The following is a 24,881-nucleotide window of genomic DNA, read 5'->3' as shown; positions in this document are numbered from 1 at the left end:
TCTTTCCCTCTCAAATTAATTAAATGAATGAATAAATAAGGTTAAATAAAATAATTCTTTAAAAAAAAAAGAATATATATATAAAGCAAATTCAATGGAATTTTTCCTGATTCAACATCTATGCAAAATAGAGGAGATAATTGTGAATATATACTGAGTCCAACAAACAAAAAAAACTCTAAAATTTTAAAGTGAGGTAATAATCTCGAAAAGGAAGATAATTATTCCAAATCAAAATATTCATGAAAAATGTTCTCTTACCAAATACTCTTTCATCGTTGATATTTTTGATGCAGAACCACAGGCCTGCTGGGAAGGTGCATACAAGAATATGTAGATCAAAGAAGAAAGACACCCAAGTCGTAGGCTGATGTTCAGACACTGATGCAATAATTGGAATGTGTATTTTTGCATACCTAGTATTAAAAAGGTTAGTATTATTTACAATTAAATGATAAAATGGGAATTCCTTCAGAAAAAAATTCTAATTGACTATACATACAGTTCCTATTGCACACTCTTCTAGTTTGAATGTACATTTCAAAATAATCAGCTATATTGGAAATACACATGTCTGGTATGCAACAGTAAATCCAAAACTAATATACCCTCTGTAAAACTGAGAGAATTACCTAAGGCCAGTCATAAAACTGTTGGCTCTGACTTTTAACACAAAAATATTTGCTCAAATATGAATTTGTTGTTTCCGTTTAATTCAGCATCTCCTTCATTCACATCAAGTTCAGACCTTTTGGACTTATTACTGACAGAAATACCTTATCCGATAAGATATCATATTGCCACAATACCCTGCTTGACAAGGAACTGGCATGGAGGCAGATGTGGGAAATGAAAGGACTAGACAAGTTATTCCTGGAATACACTGAGATTCCAAAGAAGGAAATCAGAGTTTGAAAGCAAGAACAAGTCTAACTGACAAAAGTCAGCCTAGTAATTTACACTAATCAAAATACCTCTATGTAACTGGGGTTTTTCCTCAACTTCTAGAGATACACAGGCTGAACTCCTGAAGTTCATATGTAGCTTTAGTCATTCATAAACAATTTGCTTAAAATATTTACTTAGACCTGGACATGAGCTTTTTTTTTTTTTGCATCACCTCAGAAGGTATGCCTATGTGATAAATTGTGATATAATTTATACTGGGCCACGTATTGAGTAACAAATGTGTAACAGCCAGACCAGGAGAGGAGATAAATTACATTAACAGATACTTTCTTATCCCTAAGGAAATACTTCATAGAGACAAAAAGTTATTGAAGTAGTCTAATTCAAAACCAGAGTTTTAAATTAATTCATTTTATAATAGTACTTTTTAAAAAAGTACTATTCCTTAGTATGTTTCAGAGATTTAAAAAATCCTGTGGTAATATAAATATTTTAAATCTTCCTATGACATATAAATTTATAACACAGTACCTATCCTTAATTAAAAATTAATTATTACTAGGTCAGCCATGATGATTAACACGACTGGATCCCACAGGGCCGACTGCATGGTTTGAGTCCTGAACTACAGTGGCTTAAAAACAGGCCAGATACGTGTGTGTGCCCAAAATCCTGACAGGAAAACAGCAGAGAAGGGATTGCAGTGTAGCTATCCCTTGTGGGAAGTGATTTCTCACTTTTCCTCTCTCTCTGGTGAGCACACATGCCCTATAACAAAACAATTAAAAATACATTTTAAGGGAACCAGCAGTTAGCGTAATGGCTATGTCGCTGGACTCCCAACGTAGTCGACCGTGGTTCACGTCCCGGACCCAGTGGCTTAAAACTCACGCCGAGCGCGTGTGCGTGCGTGCCCAAGATCCCGAGAGGAGAATGGAGGAGAAGGGACTGCGGCGTGACCATCCCCCCCGGGGGGTGATTTCTCGCTTTCTGTCTCTCTGTCTCTCTCTGTCTGTCTGGCGAGTGCACGCGCCCTATAGCGAAAACCTCTCAAAAAAAAACACCACATTTTAAAAAAGAAACATTAAAAAATTAATTATTACTAAAAGATGGAAACTTTATATAAGTAAAAACAAAAATCAATCTTTAAGTTGTACAAATGTTGCCTGAATGTTTTGACAAACAACACTAAAATAAGGAGCTGTATGTGCAGAATAGAAATGCATGACTTAAAATGTATACTAAAAGTAAAATCAAAACAGAATTTAGGATCTGACATTTACTAAAGTAGCATATCATAGGTACTTGAGAAATGTTGTTTAAATACTGACTGAAGGGGCTGGCAGGTGGCATGGTGGTTAAGGGCGCTGGATTCTCACACAGCTGACCACAGTTCAAGTCCCAGACCTGGCAACTTGCTTTCTCATTTTCTCTCTCTCTGTCCCTTTCTGGACAAATTAAAATAAAACAAAGAAAGCTTAAAAAATAAACAAACACTGACTTGAATGCTAACAATACAAGAACAGAGGGAGAAAGGGGGATATTTTAATATAATCTAAGGCCAAACAACATATTTCTACTTACCCAGTGTCCCACAATGAATAAAATCTGCCACTCCATGGTGCAATGTAACCTTTGAAGGAAAAATGTGGAGGAAATTATTCTGACTTTTTATTTTCTACTAGCTTATGTTTATTGCTAATTATAGACTGATTTAAACTAATGCTCAGAGAATTTCAGTTTTCTTTAATAGGCATCAACATGTTTCATGCGTCTGGGAGTCAGATAAAATAAAGAAGTGACTAAACAAAAACAATAATCATGAAGAACTCATTTCCTGAAAAAGATAACACATAGGCTGACAGATAAAATTACAGAAAGTTCCCAACTATGTCTTAAGCTTCTGGTTGGGTAGTAAGGATAAGATACCAAACAACGAATAACTTAAAAAGGAAAAATGTCTGTGTCTGAATAAGCTAAGCCAATATGCCAAATCCCATCAAATAAATTAAAAGGTCATTTTAAACACTCATGCCTTTTACTTCTACAATCCTTCATGATTTTATAGGCAAGGCTGATACATCAATTTGACAGATGGTACACCCTGACTTGTTTCTAAGGACTAGTGAAGTCAGGGTTAGGGAGTAAGTTAGAATCCAGCAGCAGACTGAAACCAGCTTGGCTGACTGTTCACAAGAAGCGTGTGCACACAAGAGATGTAAACATGCAGGAAACACAAGAAGCTCTGCATTTTTTTGTTTAAGCCTAGTCATCCAGTAAGACAAGAATGTTTGAAAAGAAGACTTATAAGACTAGTAACTTTTTCCAAAAAATATACTGATTAAAAAAAAAAATTACAATTTTGGGGCTAGCAGGTAGCATGGATGCTAAAGCAGCTAAATCCCATATGGCTGACTGCCAGTTTGAGTCTTGGGCCTAGAAGTTTCAAAAACACATTGGGCATGTAGGCGGATACGCCCAAAATCCTGAGAAGAATGGAGAAAGGACAGTGGTGTGTCCATCCCTACTGGGGAAGAGGGGAAGTGCTTTCCAACTTTCTTTCTCTGTCTCTCCAGGGAGTGTATGTACCCCATATCAAAATTTTAAAAAATAGGGAACCAGCAGTTAGCGTCATGGCTATGTCGCTGGACTCCCATGTAGTCCTGGACCCGGTGGCTTAAAACTCACGCTGGGAGCGTGTGTGTGCGTGCCCAAGATCCCGAGAGGAGAATGGAGGAAAAGGGATTGCGGTGTGACCATCCCCCCTGGGGAGGTGATTGTGATTTCTCACTTTCTCTCTCTGTCTCTCTCTGTCTGGCGAGCACACGCGCCCTATAGCAAAAACCTCTCTAAATAAATAAATAAATAAAAATATAAAAAAATCACAATTGGTAGTATATTAGATTTTAGAACCTTTGATTATTATTTCTGTATTGTTTATACTGAACATAACCATAGTATTTGATCTACTAGGACAACTGAAAATCATAAAACAACTAAAAAGTTTTCTTTCTGAATAATAAGCCAGAGACAAGACTCACATCTTACAGGTGATGACACTTACCTGTGTAAGTCAAATAGATGACACTAAGGAACACAGCGCCTGCAGCTAGTGATACACCCAAAAAGAAAAGGGTCTGGAACTCTTGTTTTGTTAATCGGTCTCTCAGATACTGCAAGAAAGCATAAGCTTGCAGCAAAGCAAAGACACCTAATTAAGAAAAGAGTCATAAATAATCATCAAAGCACTTTTCCAAGGCCATTTAAAGCAGCTTCTTAGAATACCCTGTAACATTCATACTGAAGACCAGTTATTTCATCTGGCTAGTATTTCCTTTGTCAAATGACAGTTAACAAATCAATAATATACATACATACACATAAAAAAATTTAATTATACATTTTTTACAAATTAGCAGATTCCCCACATATGTATTAGGTAAAAAACAAAAAACATTTGAATGAATAGTCTATTTAATACATTAAGTTCTTCCCTTTTCCCTATATTTTAGTGACATGTTTTCTGGGGGGAAAAGTAATAAAAACACCATTAAAAAATAGTCTCAGAATTTGCTTTGCAAAGGATATAAATTCCTTGGATCAGGAGAATCCTGATATAAAAGTTCCAGTTTAAAATTGAGTGATAAGATGTAGCCTTGATGCCCACATAGAAAGGTCTTAAATTAGTGGTGTGGTTCAGGACAGGAGATCCCGAAATAGGACACCTCGGCATTTGGAACTGGAAGATCTGGCTGCACTCCTGCTGTTCTGGTTTATGAAGCAAGCCATAAAAGAACTATCTGACTTTCCTCTAAGGAGGCTATAAGATCCTTATTCCAGAGGGGACCTTAGTACCCCCAGAAAGAATGAAGGCACAGCGATCCCAAGAAGAATCCAGTTTATTACTATTAGGTCACAGTTCTATTTGTCCAATCACAGGTCTATATTACTGTGTTTTCTTCATTAAATCTAAGCATAAAAATACCTTTTTTGTTTGTTTCATTGGATTTTCATTTAAACTTGTATGGCTTTTTTCTCTTGTTAATCTGTCTTTTGTTATAGGGGTTTCAGTAATGAACCTTGCAATGGATGAGGAAAAGACATTAACCTTTTCTCCCTACATTAGTAAATGTAAAGGTGAGTGCTAGGATAAATGAAGCATTAATAATGAAAAAGTATTGGGAACCAGCAGTTAGCGTAATGGCTGTGTCGCTGGACTCCCATGTAGTCGACCGGGGTTCACGTCCCGGACCCGGTGGCTTAAAACTCATGCCGGGCGTGTGTGCGTGCGTGCCCAAGATCCCGAGAGGCGAATGGAGGAGAAGGGATTGTGTAGTGACCATCCCCTCTGGGGGGTGATTTCTCGCTTTCTGTCTCTCTGTCGGTCTCTGTCTGTCTGGCGAGCGCACGCGAAAACCTCTCCCAAAAAAAGAAAAAAGTATCTAATGGTACAAAGTATGATATAAGAATATAAGAAGGAAAACTTTAAACAAAAAGACCTAAGTACTCCATCCCTTTTGGAATACTGATTTAAAAGAAATTAAAATTTAGTCTTAAAGGTTGTTTTTTAAAGTTAATTTTAAAATGGTTAAGTAAGTATTATCAAAGACTAAGATTTTTAGGAAATGTACAATGCAGATGTATGACGACAGGTGACTACACGGATACTGCCATACATTATTAAGTACTGAAAACTGAATATATATTTCTCTAGGTCTCAGATTACTACTTGACAAACTGATAATGTAAAATATAAATGTTTGATCACATATATCAAAATTTCAGAGACTGTAAAGTGCTAAAACAATGGGGGTAGTTCTTAAATTGGGGAGGCAGAGAGATGTGGTTCAAACCCCACTGAGACTTCAATAAACCCCTATGCAATGCCATCTTAGAAAGTTACACATATTGATGTTTGTAAAATGTTAGAAATAAAATAGCTATGGGTCATGGACCTTGCACTGAGAATCTCTGATACAGTTTTACTCACAACTCTCCATAATTGTGATCAGGACTAACATGACTTATTAAAAATTAAAACCAAAATAAGTAAAAAGTCATCATTCTATTGGAAGACTAGAGAGTTACACATTCAAATATTCTTTAGAAGAAGGCAAATAAATATGTATTTTTCCATACCTGCAGCTGCCATGTGCTCACTTGTTCTGATTGGCTGAAATCCTACAAAAGGTATCTGCATGGATAATATTAAACCCACAATGTAGAAAGTGCTATATGCTATAAAGACAAAATAGGAAACAAGAATAATTTACTACTACTATTAGGAACTAAAAACATAAATACATATATAAATCCTATTTGTTTTTAGCAAAGTTTTAACTGATTTTAAGACTAGAACCTTGGGGGGCCAGCAGTGGCACAGAGGTTAAGGTGGCTGGATTCCACATGGCCTACTACTTGGTTCAGGTCCTGGACCCAGAGGCTTGAGAATAATGCTGGGAATTTGTAGGTGCAGGTGTCCAAAATCCTGAGAGAAAAATGGAGGAGGGGGATTGTGGCATGGCCATCTCCCTTGGGGAGAGTGATTTCTCACTCTCCACCCATCTCTCTCTAGTAAATGCACACACCCCACAGCAAAACAACAACAAGAACAACAAAAAGAAAACACAGGCGAGCCAGCAGATGGTGTAGTGGTTATTTCTCTGGACTCCCACATGGCCAACTATGGTTCGAGTCCCAGACTGGGTGGCTTGAAACTCATGCTGGGGGTGAGTGGATGTGTTCCCAGAATCCTGGGAGGAGAGGTGATTGTGGCTTAGCCATTCCCATTCCCTCCCTGCCTCCTGGGATGACGTCTCACCTTTCCTCTCATGTTCTCTGTTCTGGGCAAGCACATGTGCTGTCCCCTAAGGCAAAAACCTTCAAAAATAAAGCAGTAATAGAACCCTGAAGTGACTCATCTATTTGATGCATGTCTGACTGTTAACCACACACTGTAAATCAGAAGTACTATATTAATTTAAAAAATACTCTTTGGGGATCAGCAGATGGTGTCATGGTTAGGTTGCTAGACATTCAGGTAGTCGACCACGGTTCAAGTCCCAGATCCGGAGGCTTAAAACACACCAGGCGCATGTGCATGCATGCTCACAATCCTGAGAGAATGGAAGAGAAGGGACTGCAGTGTGGCCATCCCCCACTGGATGAGTTCTCACTTTCTGTCTCTCTAGTGAGAGCATGCACCCTCTAGCAAAAATCTCTCTTTACAAAACAAACCTATTTTAACTACTTTCTTTTGCAGAACACTATCTGTACAACAGTTTAAGTGACTTATGCTGTTTTTCTTCCCCACAAATGGAATTTAATTTCTTTGAATCTACAAGTAATCACTGACACAACCCAAAAAGCTATGTTGTATATAGCACGAAATATGTAAACACCATTCCTACTGGCATTAATTTACAATATGCATGAATATTAATATTTAGTATTAATGAGTACTATCACCACTACCAGAATATATGACTATAAGGTACTGTCTCAAAAGCTATATAAAGTACTTCACACCTTTTTTATAGTCTAACGCTTTCTGTATTGTATTTATGTGTAAAAAAATTGTCCACAAAGTCTCCTGTGATTAAAGAACTAAGTATAGAAGTCAAGCCATAAAGAAGATTAGTTGCTAAATTTAGCACAAAATAAAAGAAACCTATTTGGCTCTTGGCACCAATACACTTGGCTTATGTCAATTTAAATATATAGTCCAATCGGAAAGGGTTATATTTGTGTAAATGACTTGTTTTGCATTCTCATGTTTACAGATGATGACAAGGCAAGTTGATTAGAGATAAAGTTAATATCTGGAATCACCCTAACTAAAAATTAAATGAAAATAGGGACCAGTAGTTGGTGCAATAGCTAAATTGCTGGACACCCATGTAGTTAACCATGGTTTGAGCCCCGAACCCGGTGGCTTAAACTCACATCGGGCACGTGTGCGTGCATTCCCAAGGTCCCGAGAGGAGAATGGAGGAGAAAGGATTGTGGCGTGGCCATCCCCCCGGGGAAGTGATTTCTTGCTTTCTATCTCTCTGTCCTTCTGGTGAGTGCACACGCCCTGTAGCAAAAACCTCTCCAAAAAATAAGAGGAAATGAATATTAAAAAGTCCATCTGATATAGGCTAATGTGAAAAATATTCCATTTTTTATTCATGTCATTTTGTAAACATAGTCAATAATCAATACAGGGCAAATCAAGAATCGAAGCCAGACTGGGGGTACATTTAGGAGGAATACAGTTAGAATTTCTGCACGTGATACAGTGTACAGTATAGCGAATAGCTATACCACACGAAGGGAATGGCTCTACTTTATCCAACTCTAGATGAGAAAGGATACTTTTTTCTTTTTAAAAGAAACCTATCTACAGGCACTAAATTGTGTGCTATTGATTTAAATGTTGAGTTGCCTCCCAAGCTGTCTGATAAGCATGATTAGTGTTAGGAAAAGGATAAGAAGCTCGTAAATTTAATAGGAAGGACTGAAGTATGTGAATGAAGTTTCTGACCTCAAGTTAATGGAGGACTAGCTGTCTAGGAGACAGCAGACATAAGCCACCCCACAAAGTACTTTCCAGACACATTAATGTTGGAATGGAATTAACTCTCTAGGAGCTAACGCTTCTCAAACATAAATGCAATGGAAGTTAGTAAGTAAATAAGATCTATGTCTCATGATTTGAATTCTCAACCAATTCAGCGGATAGGCTAATAATCAGTAAGTTGTGTAAAAGACTTGTTTTGTATTCTTATGTTTACAGATCATGATAAGGCAAGTTGATTAAAGATAAAGTTAGTATTTAGAATCATGCCTTTGTTGAAGTCCTGACAAATGAATAGAAAATTACCAAGAAATGAGAAAAAAAGACACTACATAATTTCAAGAAATCACCTAACAGTAAAGGCATCAGTTTTCTTACTATAGTATCAGTAGTGGGTAAGATCTGTAATATTTCTTCCAACAACAACAACCTAAGATTCTGTGATCAATAGACTTTTACCCATCCAGAGCTGAGAAATCAAATCCTAGACAAATATTGAATATACACAGGTATGATTAGAAAAGTCAGGGCTGAAAAAAACCCTATGTCAGTTACGTGTTTATTATAGGTAAGTCTAGCTTTTGTTTAAACGCAACAATAACCTGTGAGACTGGGTTTCTCTTTCTTATAAAGACAAATGAACATTTAATGCTCTAACATTGCCAGAGACTCTAGACTGAATATAAATGGTATAAACTGAATAAAAAAGTAAAGCCTTACATTAAAAAAAAGGAAGAATTCATGTAATATAACCTTTTTTTTTTTTTAAAGTTTATTTATGGGGCCAGCAGGTAGCATGGCTGTTAAAGCTCTGGACTCCCACATGGCTGGGCAGTTGGGGCGCTTGATCTAGTGGCTTACTTTCTCACCCTGCCCTCCCATCCCTACTCTGGTGAGCACACATGCCCTACTGCAAACTCTTAAAATAGTAACAACAATACAACCACTATCACTCCAGTTCCAAAAGTTTCATCATTCCCAAAGAAAAGTCCACGCTCATTAAGCTGATGTTCCCTGTCCCATCCCTCTTCCCAGCCCATGGGAGACACAAATCTCTCTCTACAGGATTATTGGTCTGCTTTAATTGTAAAGGTAATAGATACTGGACTTTTTTTTTTTTCCTTAACAGTGAAAAGTGAGTCTCTCCACCATTTCCCTCTAGGTTACATTCTGCAGAAATATATTCATCTCCATATCCTCTCTCTTTTTTTTTAAATAATAAAATTATAAATTTGTTAGGGCTCGTGTGCTCGCCAGAAAGACAGAGACAGGGAGACAGAAAGCGAGAAGTCACCTCCCAGGGGGGATGGCTACGTCGCAATCCCTTCTCCTCCATTCTCCTCTCGGGATCTTGGGCATGCACGCGCACACACGCCCGGCATGAGTTTAAGCCACCGGATCCGGGATGCAAACCGCGGTTGACTACATGGGAGTCCAGCGACACAGCCATTATGCTAACTGCTGGTCCCATCTCCATATTCTCTTTCTCTTCAAAAGATCATTCTTTGCCTGGCAATGTAAAAGTTTCAGCAATCACTTACTTAGTAACTAGAGATGAAGTTCCCTCTTAGGCATTTGCTCAAGTTCATTTCCAGGCATATTCAAAGAAAAAAGTGTAATTAAGCCTGACAATATTTCCAATTCAACAATTTCAAGCAACTTTGTAGAGACACTGGTATTAGTAAAAGCAAAAATACTTCATATGGAAGATGATGCACCAGAGTTAAATTAACAGTAAAAGTGATGGAGATGAGTTCAAGAAAAAGAAATTCAAATTTAGGAAATAAAAAAGGCGAGGTGGGACTTTAATTTGTATTACTTGGTAAATATAGGATAATGTTGAATACAGCAGAGCTAATAGAAACAGACATGTTCTCAATACATTTTACACTTGAAACTTCCTCTATTCCAATTAGTCACATTTATCTCTACTGACAAACACAAATGAAACAAATCTGATGTTATATCTGTAATAATCCAAAAACAGTTATTTTCTTTCATAAAACCTGGAGCCAAATTATCCCTTTCTAAAAATATTTTTTTGATCACTGACCCTGCTCAGTTTACATAGTCAGCAGGTATGTGCTTTATTTCAGAGTACCCTTCAATACACAGGTATTTCTATTAAATAAAGTTCAAGATTGCTTGCCAGGTAATATAAATGTCCAAATATTACAACCTTGCCTTTTAAAAACATTGCTCTAATTTTTTAGAATAAATTATATTTTTAACCTTGATAGCACATGGCACATGCACGTATGTGCAAGGAAGAGAAGCACTCTTGACAGGTTTGGTCATAATGCGTTTCCTTCCCAAAGCCTTCCAGCTCCAGCATTAATGTCCTTTCAGGCCAATCTGGGGATCCGAACACACCATCAGCCTTGTGGCTTTCGGCACTGCAGTTCACTTTCACTATACCACCATGTTGGCCACTCTTTTCCTTGAAATTGTGAAGTTATATACACATCTGTATACTTCAATTTAAGGCCCATTTACTAATCCACATTTTAAAACATGGAAAAAAGGTGAATACAGATACACTTGAGCAGAAAGATGAAAGAAACCAATTCTTAAAAATAAATACAATTTCCATGCATAATGATAACATGCTTTTCTGTTGACTTTGTACTAAGGCATCTAGCAGTATGCTTATGACTTCTTAAAAACAAATGATTAGGATCAAGCCTATCTTCTGAGAGATAAGTTGGTAAAATCAGAAGTACATGAAGTACGTAACAGCCACAACACAATGAGGCAAGTGCATGTAATATTAGTGGGGAGAAAAGGTTCCATAAAAACTTAAGTGACAGAGAGCTTTCTGCTCGACAAGGGCAGCGACAAGGTAGTCAATAGCTATACTGCTCTTTAATGCTCTCAGAAGGCTTCAACAGCACAAACCCACAGCAAACATTCTCTACCATTTCTCTTCCTATGAACTCTTCAGAACACTGACCGAACTACTATCCCCATCGATTACAACTCTCTGTCTATCCATGTAAACCTATTTTTCTGACCCTTTAAATCAGAAGAATAAAGCATTCCATCAAAGTAGTGAACGCTTAAGAAAATGCTCAACATCAATAAGGCTGTAAATCATTTATCAGATCATGAAATGTTACCACACTGCCATCCTGTGGAAGCACAGTTACTGGCATTTGAGACTGAAGTTCATAGTTGCAGCGGCAGAAAAATTCCATTAAAAAATTCACATTAGAGGGACCAGCAGTTAGCGTAATGGCTATGTCACTGGACTCCCATGTAGTCGACCGCGGTTTGAGTCCGGGACCCAGTGGCTTAAACTCACATCGGGCGCATGTGCATGCGTGCCCAAGATCCTGAGAGGAGAAAGGAGGAGAAGGGATTGTGGCGTGGCCATCCCCCCCGGGGGGGGATTTCTCGCTTTCTATCTCTGTCTTTCCGGCGAGCACACGCGCCCTATAGCAAATATCCTTGCAGTGAGTTTATTTTCACTTTAGAAAGAAAGAAAGGAACAATCCTTAGATCCACACTGGGATTTTATCCCCATAGTCTTTGTAATCACCTCTCCCAGCCTCTGGGACTCTTTCCTCCTGGCTATTCCTTCATAACTTTAAGATGAACAACAGACAGGAGTATTTATTTATACAACACTTTTATGTGTGTTGGTCTTACTATAGGCACCTTTATACATTAACTCACTTATCCTTAACACTCTGTGAGGTACAAATTATTATTATCTCTATTTGCCTCATGAAATCATGAGGCATAAAGGCAGTAAGTAATTTGTCCAAAGTTACCCAGGGGTAGTTGAATAGGAATTGAATCCTGATTAACCTGGCTCTGGGATGTGTACTCTCACCCTCTTTGTTACATCACCTCTTATCTATAGTTACACCATCACAAATTCTTTATAAGTGTGTCTCTATCCTTTTTTCTCCTCTCAAGCACAAGACTTATTTCAAAAATTTTAAGATGGATATGGTTAACTGAAAAGCCTAATAAAACTTTTGAGTTTAAAGGAGGCATCAAACTCAAAGCCCAAAATTATTTTCACAAGCTTCCTCCCATTTTCATTTTGATTACATACTGTAAAACTGACTACATCATGAAATACAAGCTCCTCAGGCCAAGCCTTGGCCATATAGGCAGGCAATACTATCCTGAACTGCAGAGCTGGAAGCCATGTGGTCAGTCATGGATCTAGATCCCAAGTTGACCTGAAAATAGATCAGGTTCATGTGCACCCGAATCCTGAGGAGCTGGAAAACCAGGGAAAACGGATCACAGCGCGACTATGTCAAGGGTGCCTGTCACTTTCTCCTCTCTCCAGCAAGTGCTCTCTATTTTGAATAAAAAGTAAAATAGACATAAAAATACACTCCTTAGAGGAAGGATATATTTTTCTTCTTCCTCTTTTTTTTCCTAAATTGCCATAGAATGCATGTGTTCATGAAAGAGAGAGAGAGAGAGAGAGACCTTGGAGGTCTCTCCAATGGGGCACAGCCACGTCACAATCCCTTTTCCTCCATTATCAGGACACACATGCACACATGCTTGCTATGTTTTTCAAGTTGCTGGGGCTGGGATTCAAACTGCAGTGAGTCATGTGGCATCTTGCATTCTGCGTACAGAACTTAACTGCTACACTAAGGGGTCAGTTCATTTTATTCATCTTTGTATTATAATAGCTAGCACAAGATTTAGTATCTATTAAACAGTTAAATGTCTGATGAACAGATTTGCTTTCATTTCCTCAAAAACAGCATTATATTATAGGATAGTAGAATTAAAATAAATTCGAGAGCTTTTAGCTTTTGTATGCTAGAATTTTTACATGCAAGCTTTTAAAGTTTGCTATTATGAGTTAATTTAGAATTAGACACGTTCAGTTTATAGCTGCCTAGTGTCAACGTGACTCCTAACGATTATGACTTTTATTTTTAATTTACTTGACAGTATGATTATCTTGATTACAAAATATATAATCCTGTACTTTGTAGAAAACTGAAGTATGTAGTCTGTATAGAAAAACGTTACTCTCTTAATGATGGTTATCAGCAAATATCACCATAAAAACACATTTTAGAGAGAATATAAGAAATAATCGTTGCTCTCTACTAATTTTTGAATATATTCTCCCAAAATTCATGTGGTAAAATGTGGCTGCTATTATGACGGTAGTAGAGGGTGGAAACTTACTCTACGGTACGGAGAGGTGGGGTCTTCGGGATATAACTAGAATCAGGTAACGTCATAAGGATAGAGCCCCCGTAACTGAATACTGCTGGCTTTATGGGGAGAACGAGCTGAGCTGATACATGCTCTTGCTCTCTCACTGCAATGCCACGTATCTACTACCTCAGCACTCAGCACAGTCCCCATCAGCAAGAAGGCCCTTGTCAGGTACAGACCCTTGACCTTGGACCTCTGGAACCATGGGCTGAAGAAATCATTCTTCCTTATAGATTACCCAGTTTGTGGTATGTGGTAACAGCAATAGAAAAACAGACTGAAACACTCTCCTTACCTGTATTCATTTACTACAGAAAATACTACCATAAATAAGGTCTTCAGTGACATAACAAAGATACTCATCAGTACTAGAAACTAATTTTTTTTTTTTGAGAGGTTTTTGCCATAGGGCACGTGCAGTTGCCAGAAAGACACAGAGAGAGAGAGACAGAAAGGGAGAAATAACCCCCAGGGGGAATGGCCACACTGCAATCCCTTCTTCTCCATTCTCCTCTCGGGATCTTGGGCATGCATGCACACATGCTCGGCATGAGTTTTAAGCCACCGGGTCTGGGACTTGAACCACAGTCGACTACATGGGAGTCTGGCAACGTAGCCATTACTCCAACTGCTGGTCCCTAGAAACTAATTTCTTACATCTGCTTAAATTATTAATTTAGTTAATATAGCATTTATGAACCATGAGAAGGAAAATTCATATTTCTATAAATTAAAAAACCGTATCTCATTGATTGTTAATATGAAACCATTATAGAAAATTTGGAAAACAGAAGTATGAAGAAAAAAAAATCACTGGTATCCTTATTATGTGCTTTTTATTAACATTTTCCTATATCATTAAATATTCAAAATATTTAATGGCTGCATAACAGTCCATATGACAACACTATTATTTAAGCAATCTTTTCCCTATTGGACATTTAATCTGACCATATTTTCACAATTACAACCACACCACAGTGAACATCCCTCAATGTATCTTTCTATGTTTAACAATGTCCTTATTATACATAAAATGTGATAAAATTTAATCAAACTAGGAAGGTTAAATCGTTTCACAGCCTAACCGTGTTATGTGATACCTGAAAATTAGTCTTTTTATAAATGCAAAATAAGGTTTGGGTATTATAAGGATCTTGGGGCCAGCAAGTGGCATAGCAGTCAAGGCACTGGACTCCCATGTGACCAACCATGGTTCGAATCTCAGACCTGGAGGCTTGCTTCTCATTTTCTCTCTCTCAGGTCTAATGAAAGGATACTAATAATAATGGTAAATAAAATCAAATAAATAATTCTTAAAAAGTCTTAAGATTCTCTTTGAAGTAACAGAATTTTTAAAATTCACTTCCCAGCATGGCAAAATCCAATGAATTTTAAAATATCTTTATGAACGATTTAATTTTCCCTCCCAAAATTTCATCTAGAACACCTTTTTTTTTTGAGAGGTTTTTGCTATAGGGTGCGTGTGCTCGCCAGACAGAGAGAGACAGAGACAGAAAGCGAGAAATCACCCCCCGGGGGGATGGCCATGCCACAATCCCTTCTCCATTCTCCTTTCAGGATCTTGGACATGCACGCACACATGTCTGGCATGAGTCTCAAGCCACCGGGTCTGGGATGCGAACCGCAGTCGACTACATGGGAGTCCAGCGACACAGCCATTACGCTAACTGCTGGTCCCTCATCTAGAATGCCTTCTATCCCAGTCTTTCTTAGACGCTCTCCCCAACTCCAATGCCAGTTTTCTCCAACCACCACTCATCCACATCACCATGCATGCGGCTCCTGTCCCAAATGTAAAAAAACTTCCCATTTTCTCTCGTTATCAACTGATTCTGATGTCACATGCAAAAAATTGACTCAATCTTTTGCCTTTCGAAAAAACCACAAGTTTTCCATAATCATTTCAACTATTCACTGTAAATTAATTTAATGTGTTACTCAGAACATAAGCAAACTTTTTGTTAAAATGCTTATTTGGGCTTCCCATTCATCAATCTTTATTTATCTAAATATTTCTGCTTAAGGGGAAGGAAAAGCTAGACAAGAAATAATACGTGCCAAGTAATCAAAGGATAACCTGACATATGAACAATTTATAGGGCTTTCAGATATTTCAGGTCCATTAAGCCAGGAAAAATCAAATTTAAACCCTGACACATCAAGAATGAAGGAAGAGAAACACCTGCTTTATAACACCACTTTCCAATCATTTAAAAGTTAAACTCTATGAAAGCAGAATAGAAATCACCAAAGATATTCCCTAGGGTAGACTGAGAGATTAAAAAAAAACCAAGAAGGATAAAGTGGGGAATCTGAACATCAGTAGGATTATCTGAGGTATTTACTAATCTAACTTTATACATGCTTATACCTCTAACCCTTTTTTTTCTTTCCTCTGTAATGAAGAGATATTCTCAAGAGCCATCCAAAGAGGTATTAATGGTAAGCTTTTCTAGAGTGACTAGAGAAATCCGAGTCATGAAATACAAAGTCTTGCCTCAGTTCTCATGCTTTGAGATCTTGGTGCTAACACTTCAGGGAACTATGACGCTGCTTGTGTTCTAAACCTTTATGTAGAAAATGATTCCATTTGACCTCTTTAACAATGTTTTTATCTGACTACTTCTGACATCCCCTTTGGAACTTCTTCCTGATTCATGATCATTTCATAGATTTCTTTCCCTCTTTATAACTCGAATAAATTCCCAATATGTCAAAATTTTTAAATAAAACTTTTAGGTCCTTCCCTGTAACCATTTCACTTAAATATGTACATATATATTTGTTAATTTTTCAAGGTAGAGAAGAATGCAGGGTTGGGGGGAGGTGTCCTTCAAACAGTTCGTGGAAAATGTGTATTATGAAAAAGTTTGTACATTTTAATTTTTCAAAGCATCAAAATCAACTCATACTTTAATTCCATTTTTGAAGTAGTCCCCTTGTATCATAGGGTGATGTATTTCAACTGTGAGACTACTTATTGATAGGGGAGATACACAGTTTTAGGGGTTTTTAAGGTCATGGGCCTTAATACCTAAATTCAGTCCTTGGGTCCATTACTAGCTATATGATCTTGAGCAAATCATTATGTTTCCTCCTGTTTCCTCAACTACAAAAAGAAAGTAGGTGCAGGACCTAACCTCACAGTGTCTTAAACAAATGTAAAGAATTTAAAACACTTTGTGATGCATAATAAAAAACTTAATACATATTCATTATTATTTCAGTACTGATCCTTACAAAGTATGCTGAAATGGCTATAAAGGGAATAAACATACTAGTTTTTAAATGACAGAAAGAGAGGGAGAAGCACCTTCAACAAGGTCTCATGAAGTCTCAATCTGTTTTCTCTAGCCCTCAAGCTCCTCAGGACCCTTGGCTCCCACGTAAGCACTCAGTACATTTTCAGAATGAACGGGATTCAAAACAGCCGTTGGCCATATGTCTTCCAGCCTTGCAGGGACTTGTTAGGACGGTGCCACAGCTAAACCTGGTTTTGTTTTTATTTTTTATTTTACTGAGATATAACTTTTTTTTTTTTTAAATAAATATGCCAGTGGGCAAGTGTGCTCACCAGAGAGAGAGAGAGAGATCATTCACATCCTGGACAACTACCTTTGAATTTCTACCATCTAGTGGTTCTTTTACTACAGTCACAAGGTTGTACAACCACAACTAATTCCAGAACATTCCCTCATACCCAAAAGAAACCTCAAATCCTCTATTCCCATCTCCACTGTTCTCCCTTTTCCAAGTCCTTCAAAGCCACTAACCTACATTCCATCTCTATGGATTTGGACATTTAATACAAACATAATCTTATGTAGTCTTTTGTTTGACTTTTTAATGTGGCATAATGTTTTCAAGGTTTATGCTGTAGCATTCATTTCTTTTTATATTAAGACTATTTCGAAGTATGAATATACCATATTTTATTTAACCATTTAGCTATTATAAACATTTATGTAGTTTTTTTTTTTTTTTAACCCTCCCAACATTTATGTAGTTTTTGTGTCAATATATATTTTCTTTTCTCCTGGGTAAATACCTACCAGTGGAACTGCTTGGCCATATGGTAACTTGATAGTTAATTTTTTTTTTTTTTTTTGAGAAACTGCCAAATTAATCTATCTTTAAAAATGAATTTATTGGCCCAGTCATAGTGGTTCAAGCTGCAGAGCACAAGTGCTTGAGGCTGAGGCCACACGGGAGGCTTCTGTTCAGAGCCCAAACCAACTTAAATGAGTTGGGGATAGTAGCATATGTCTGTAATCTAGCTAACTGGGAGACTGGGGCAGAGGAAAATACTTGTCAAAAGTACCACTTTCTCTCTCCCTCCTCCGCCTCTTTCCTCCATTCTCTCTCATTAAAAAAAAAAAAAAAAAAAAAGGACAAAACAATCCACTTAAATAACTAAGCTTTATCTTTGTGTTACTGTTTTAAAACATTACAAAAGTACTGTATGATTTTTATTAAGACACTGGTTTCAGATCACAATTGCTCTGATTCATTAAGCCCATAAAATTCTCTCTCTTATGAAAAAAGGAGATCTAAGGTGTGACATCATCATCACTAGGCAACTTAGTCAAAAGACTTGTTTTAAACCTGCAGAGAAAAATAAAGATTTTCTAGACACAACAGAGACTCAATCTGTTCGTATGCTATACAAAAAAGGACTTTCAAAAGTTTACTTAACTAATCACTTTGAGGATGTCAATCTCTTACAATGTGTAAACTGAATTCAAGTTAACTATGATATGAAAATGAAAGCATTTTTATGATAAAAATGCCCATTCCCCAAAGTTAAGAAAAACGGAAAGGCTGACAAATATTAAGCCCAAAATAATTTCTACAAAATGGAACAAAAACTTGAGATGAAGTTATATAATGAACTTAAATAAAAATATTTGGCCTTCCTTATCAATACAAAAAGGAAAATGAACATAATGCCTGCTCAATCAAAAGCATGTACATGAAAATGAGGACTAAGATGAGACATAATCTCAGCATGCAACCACCAGAGAAACACAGAGAGGAGAAAGGGCAAGTAGGAAAACACCCTCCTTTAGGACATGGTCACACTGCAATCCCTTCTCCTCCATCCCTCCTTTTTAGAATTTAGGCAAGCATATCTACACCCTCAAGAGTATTTCTCAAGCAACCAGGTCCAAACTCAAACTGCACAGTTGGCCATGTGGGATCCAGCCACCCTAACCACCCTGCCACAGCTAGCCCTACATTATTCTTAGCTGACATATTTCAAAGGTCAAACCACTTACCTATGTAGACTCTTTTGCTATATCTCTGCATCAGTAACAACACAAACACATGCAGTGGAATAAGGTTGATGATAAACACATAACCACCCCAAGCAGAGACCTATGAGGAAAAAAATTCTAAATTAAAGAAGTTGTATTTTTACTTTTAAAAATAGGCCATTTTATTTGTCAAGACAATCTAAACATATGAACAAATATAAAACATTAGGACTTATAGGAATTTTGAAAAAAGCTTTGAATATGGATTTATAACAAGCTACAAATAACCTATTTTTTATTTTTTGATACTTAACATGATTTCATAAATTCAATATGCTTTCTAAATTGACTGGAGAAATGTTCAAAATAAATTAAACTTAAAAGGAAACCTGAGAACACTGTGATTTGTCAACTAGTAATAAGTAGGCTATCATGGAAAAAAAGGAGTTTAAGAATAGAGATCCAAAAATTCAAAAAGAAAAAAATGGCTCTCTCTTTACTCATTCTATTGGTAAATTCAATAAGAGAAAGTTCACTGAAAGTAAGAACAATCAGTGTTGACACTCATTAACAATTCAGGTAGAAGAAACATTCAGATAATCTGGATATGCTTGGAGATTCTCAAAACTGAAAGTGCTAGTTGGGTATAAATTTTTCCTTCTCACATTCTGTCTGTCTTTCTCTCTCTCTCTGGTGAGTGCATGCACCTTATAACAAAAACCTCTCAAAAAATAAATAAATAAAAAAGACACAGCAGCTCTGTGTGTGTGTGTGTGTGTGTGTGCGCTCCAAATCCCAACAGGGTAGAAAAACGTAGGTGGGATTGCAGCGTGACTGTGTTCTGTTGAGGGGTGCTTTCTCCCTCCCCTCCTCTGTCTCTATGTCTCTATCTGTCTGGCGAGTGCACGCACCCTATAGGGAAAACCTCTCCAAAAAGAAAAAAAAAAAAAAAAAGTAAGATCCCTTTTTAATGTCTGGTCTATACCACAAATATGATTTAAGTAGAATGATTAAGGATCTTCTAATCTCAATTAATAAATATTCTAAAGAGAATGTTCACGCTCAATCAGTAGACTCTACTATTTCTTGGTACATTTACTAATAGGCAATGAACTCTGGTGAAGATAAAAGTTCCTAAAAATGTTCTATTAATTAAAATATTGACAAAATTATCTGTACCAATAGTGTCCTAATATATATTAATATATAGTAGTCTTCAAAAAGTTCAGGCAAAATAAGGATTATGAAAAAACTAGATTGTTTTGCACCAAAATAAACTCCTACTTTAATTCCTTTCCTCCACAAACTTTTTGAAGTTCCCTGATATATGTTAACAGTTCTACCCTTGATTACAATATTTCAGAATCTCTTGTAAGAACATGCACACAAGAACATCAGTTTGCTGCTTCAGTCACATGCTATCTTTCACCAAAATCAATTTTACCCTTATTAAGAAACAGTACTAACCGAAAGACTTCTAATTATTTCAAAATATGTCTATCTGTGGAAAAAAATGGATTTGCTATTACTGAATACAATTACACAGAATGTGTCTCAGGCCTTAATTACTTTAACAGGGCCTCTGTTAGATATACATTCTATGCCATTTAGTAAAAAAAGGAAAAAATTAGGTAAAATTGTAATTTGTAACACAAGATGTTTATATAAGCTATAGTGTGGAAAAGGGAGGTAGAAATACAAAGAGATAATACAGAATCCCAATCTTAAGAAATCTGCTTAAAAAATTACATGGGTAGTTTATAGGTTACCCTAAAGAATATGACCATTGTTTAAGAAATTACTCCAGGAAACTAGGAGAATTTTGAAAATTGTACAATATCCACACATTGCCTTATAGCAATACATTTTCTCTACTTAACAAAATGAAAGCAATCTGAAAGTGAACTTAATGTTTTTAAAAGTACAGTACTTACTGACCTTATATGTGATCTTTCAGGTGAGTTTTATTTATTTTTTGGTCCATACAAACTCATTAAGAGTTTTCCTTCATGTACTTTAGAAATAAAGAGTAAATATAACAGAAAATGTCCAGCTTTTAACTTTTTCTTTCATCCTTTCCACATTTTTAGTTAATCTTTACTTGGGTTACATGTTATCAATACTTCCAAGTATTTCTCTGCTCTTGATTCATTTCAATGAACTGAGTAAATGATAACTATTAAAAACTCAGATTATTTTACCATCAGGCAGTTACTTAGTCCATTCCAATATGAAAAACTAATTTTTGGTATATTATTTTAAATTATCTGAGTGCTAAAAGCTTATTTCATTTAAATATAGTTGGGTTCCATGCTCAATACTTGATCAGCAAACTTTCCTATTTTCTTTTGGTTTGCAACCGAATTTGGGAAATGTTTGATTTTTGGGCAACTGAAAAAATTAAACTAGGACACAATAAAAAATATTTAAATTTAAGTTTAAACATCATTAAGAAGTTGAAATATTTTGAAAGTTGTACGTTTCAAAGTATTTTGTTTCACTGACTACAAAAATACTTGAGGAGCTTAGGATTAGCCCTCTCCACCAAAACATCAGTCTATATAGGACCTATGGATATGAACAGGAAAGAGGAACAGTAGTAACAAAAGATAACACATTAAACAAAATCAAAATCTTAAAGACATCAGGAGGAAAAAAGTGTAAAACAAGCCCGGAAGGACGGAGAATGAGAAGAGGAATTTCTCTAAGTGCTAAAGACCTACTAGAGTTCATGGAGTTTCAAATATGAATCTTACCATATAGAAATATGATAAACAGCAGCACATTGTCCAAAAAACTGACCCAGTTTTTACAGATTTTACCTAAAATAAAACAAAGAAGCAACTGATAAAAATGTTTACAATGTTCCTGATGAATTAAAGAGTTAAATGTTTGCTTAATCAACTTTAGTAAAGCCAAGATCACTGAAAAAACATGTACTGAAGTTATTGAGATCTACTTATGCATTTATAAAACTTAGCAACACTCAAACATTTTAATAATAGTGCTGATTCTTTTTCGTTAGGAATTCTCAGTATAAAGAATTACCTTTAAAGGAACAAATTACATTTTTCTATTTTCTACCCTAGAAATATAATTAATATCAATGATTTAGGCTTTCACCTAAAAAATAAATTTTTCTTATCTATCTTTTAGCAACTGATTTGCTTAGACATAATATTTATAATTTTTCTTCATTTAAATGTGATCATATATATCTCTTATATAATCCTGAACATTAGTTTTTGATAACTTTCCATCACTAGGTTTGGAAAATTTCAATACATATTCAATATAAATGAATTTATATTCCTAAACTGTTTTCTAGAAGACTTGATGATATGTATGTAAAATTTTCAATCACTCAACTAAAAAAAAAACTGCAAAAAATCAAATTTCAAAAAGTTCACAAAACTGTCTTTAAAGAAGTAACTGAAGTAATTTCCAAATATGTTTAAAAAAATTAAAGGATACCATGTTCGGGAAATTAAAGGAAAATACAAAAACATGATAGAAAATTTTCTTTACTTTCTTAAACCTTTCCCAGATGGTATTTATGTTCACTGGAAAGTCAGAGAGAGAGAGAGATAGGGAAAGGGAGGAAGCATCATCCCTCCTCCCCATGGGCAACAGTCATGCTTCGGTCCCTTCTCCTTCCCTCTTCCCTCCTTTTGGGACTTTGGGTATGCATACACACAGATCGGTGTATTTCTCAGGCCACCAGGTCCAGAACTTGAATAGCACAGTTTGCCATTAGGGATCCAGCTGCCTTAGCCAATGCCCCATGATATGGCCTGATAGAGAATTTCAAGAAAGAAAAAAGAATATATATATTCTCACATACATGTAAGAAATAAGAATTAACTCGAAATTCAGAGTTCAAAAGCAGTATTGAAACGGAAAATACACTAACTAGGGTTAACAGCAAATTTGAGATGGCCGAAGAATCAATCAACTTGAAGATAGGTCAAGAGAAATGATCTAATCCAAAGAACTCAAGGAAAAACAAAGTCCAAAAAGGAGAGCTACAAAGAGAAAAAATATTTAAAGAAACAACTTTACAGATGATATGGAACACATCAATCTGCAGATTCATAAAACCCAACAAGCCACCAAATATAATAAACCACAAAAAGCCCCACACCTAAGCAAAATGTAGTCAAAGGACTGATAAAGACAAGCAGAAAAACCTGAAATGGGAACCAGGGGCGGGGGGGGGAGAAAGGGGGGAACAGGCCATAAAAAAAAAAAAAAACCCACAGAGAAAATATATCATTACAGCTGCCCTATTTATTTTTAAAATAGTTTAATTTTATTATTTTATACATTCAATCATTGTACATCACTACAGCTTATAAAATTAATTTGCTCAACATAAATACACTTCACATGATTTAAGTTGAAGGTATCATACACGTTATCATTAACAGACAATCCGCCATTTTTGTCTCTTAAATATATCGACTCTCTATTTTTATTCTTGATTCCTTCCCTCTCAGTCTCCCCCCGCCCACCCTGACTCCAGTATTTGTAACCAATTTCTATCCTTCTATATCCTTTTTCAGTTTCTGTCAAAGAGGACAGTCAGAATATTTTAAGTGAAGACATATAATATCTCCCTTTCATAGCCTGCCTTACAGTAAATCTTCCATACCTATCCACTTTCTATCAAATACCAGGATCTTTTTTTTTATGGTTGAGTGTTATTCCACAGAGTATATGTCAACCTTTTTTCAATCCGTTTATCTGTTGGTGGGCATCTGGGTTGGTTATATGTCTTAGCAATTGTGAATAATGCCGTAATAAACATAAACATGTGAGCACTTTCCCAACTGAGCGTTCTCTGAACCTTTGGGTAGATACTCTGGAGTACAACTGCTCGATCATATGGTAATTCTATGTGTCGGTCTTCGAGGAACCTCCGTGTTGTTCTCCATAGCAGATGTGCTATTTTCCATTCTCAACAACAGTGTAAGAGACTTTCCTTTTCTCCATAGCCTTGCCAGCACATAGCATTTTAAAATTTTTTTAACCTTAGTCACTCTGACTGGGTGGTTTTGATTTGCATCTCGCTTATGATGGATATGTTGAGCATTTCTTCATATGCTTTTCAGCTATTTATGTCTTCCTGAGAGAGTTGTTTGATCAGTTCATTTTCCCATCTATAAATCGGGTTGATACATTTTTTTTTTTTTTTCCGGGTAAGCCATTTGAGTTCCCTGTGTATTCTGGTTTATCAGCCTCTGGGCTGAAGAGTAGTTTACAAAAATATTCTCCCATTCTGAGGTTTTTGTCAATTCACACTAATTACTGTCTTTTGCTGTGCAGAAACTTCTTAATCTGATGTAATCCCACTTTTTTATTTTTAGGATTATTGCCTGTACTTTGAGGGTCTTATTTAAGAAGTCTTTGCATACTTTGATGTCTCTTAGAGGTTCCCTAGTGTTTTCCAGGACTGCGGTGTGACCATCCTCCCTGGGGGTGATTTCTCGCTTTCTGTCTCTATGTCTTTGTCTGTCTGGTCTGGTGAGCGCACGCACCCTATAGTGAAAATCTCTCAAAAAAAAAAAAAAAAGTCAGCTGACTAAATGTTCTGGGGGTTATTTCTCAGGTTTCTACTCTGTTCCATAGCACATTTCTGATTTTGTGCCAATACCAGGCTGCTTTTATTATCACAGCTTTGTAATATATTTTGGGGTCAGGGAGTGAGATGCCTCCTACTCCACCCTTCTTGCACAGGATTGCTTTGGCAATACAGGGTCTTTTATGATTCCAGACAAATTTAACCACTGTCTTTTCTAGATCTGCGAAGAATGTCTCCGGTAATTTCACTGTGATTGCACTAGATAAGTATATTAATTTGAGTAAAATTGCTATTTTGATATTAATTCTTCCAATCAGTTGGTGTTTTTTTCCCT

General features: G+C 36.3%; 1 protein-coding gene across 1 annotated transcript in view; it reads right to left on the bottom strand.

The window, feature by feature from the left end:
* Positions 1-24,881, bottom strand: part of STT3B (STT3 oligosaccharyltransferase complex catalytic subunit B) — a 75,879-nt gene that overhangs the window by 22,414 nt on the left and 28,584 nt on the right. Inside the window, exons 3-8 of the mRNA XM_006158959.2 lie at positions 21,720-21,785; positions 18,985-19,084; positions 6,049-6,147; positions 3,974-4,120; positions 2,494-2,542; positions 262-416 (exon numbers count right to left, since the gene is read on the bottom strand). Coding sequence (XP_006159021.1) covers positions 262-416; positions 2,494-2,542; positions 3,974-4,120; positions 6,049-6,147; positions 18,985-19,084; positions 21,720-21,785 — 616 coding nt within the window. The remainder of the gene's footprint in view (positions 1-261; positions 417-2,493; positions 2,543-3,973; positions 4,121-6,048; positions 6,148-18,984; positions 19,085-21,719; positions 21,786-24,881) is intronic.

This window comes from Tupaia chinensis, unplaced genomic scaffold (assembly GCF_000334495.1).
Source record: "Tupaia chinensis unplaced genomic scaffold, TupChi_1.0 Scaffold000617_2, whole genome shotgun sequence".
Classification (NCBI taxonomy): Eukaryota; Metazoa; Chordata; class Mammalia; order Scandentia; family Tupaiidae; genus Tupaia; species Tupaia belangeri.
This window is presented reverse-complemented; position numbering and strand designations above follow the sequence as displayed.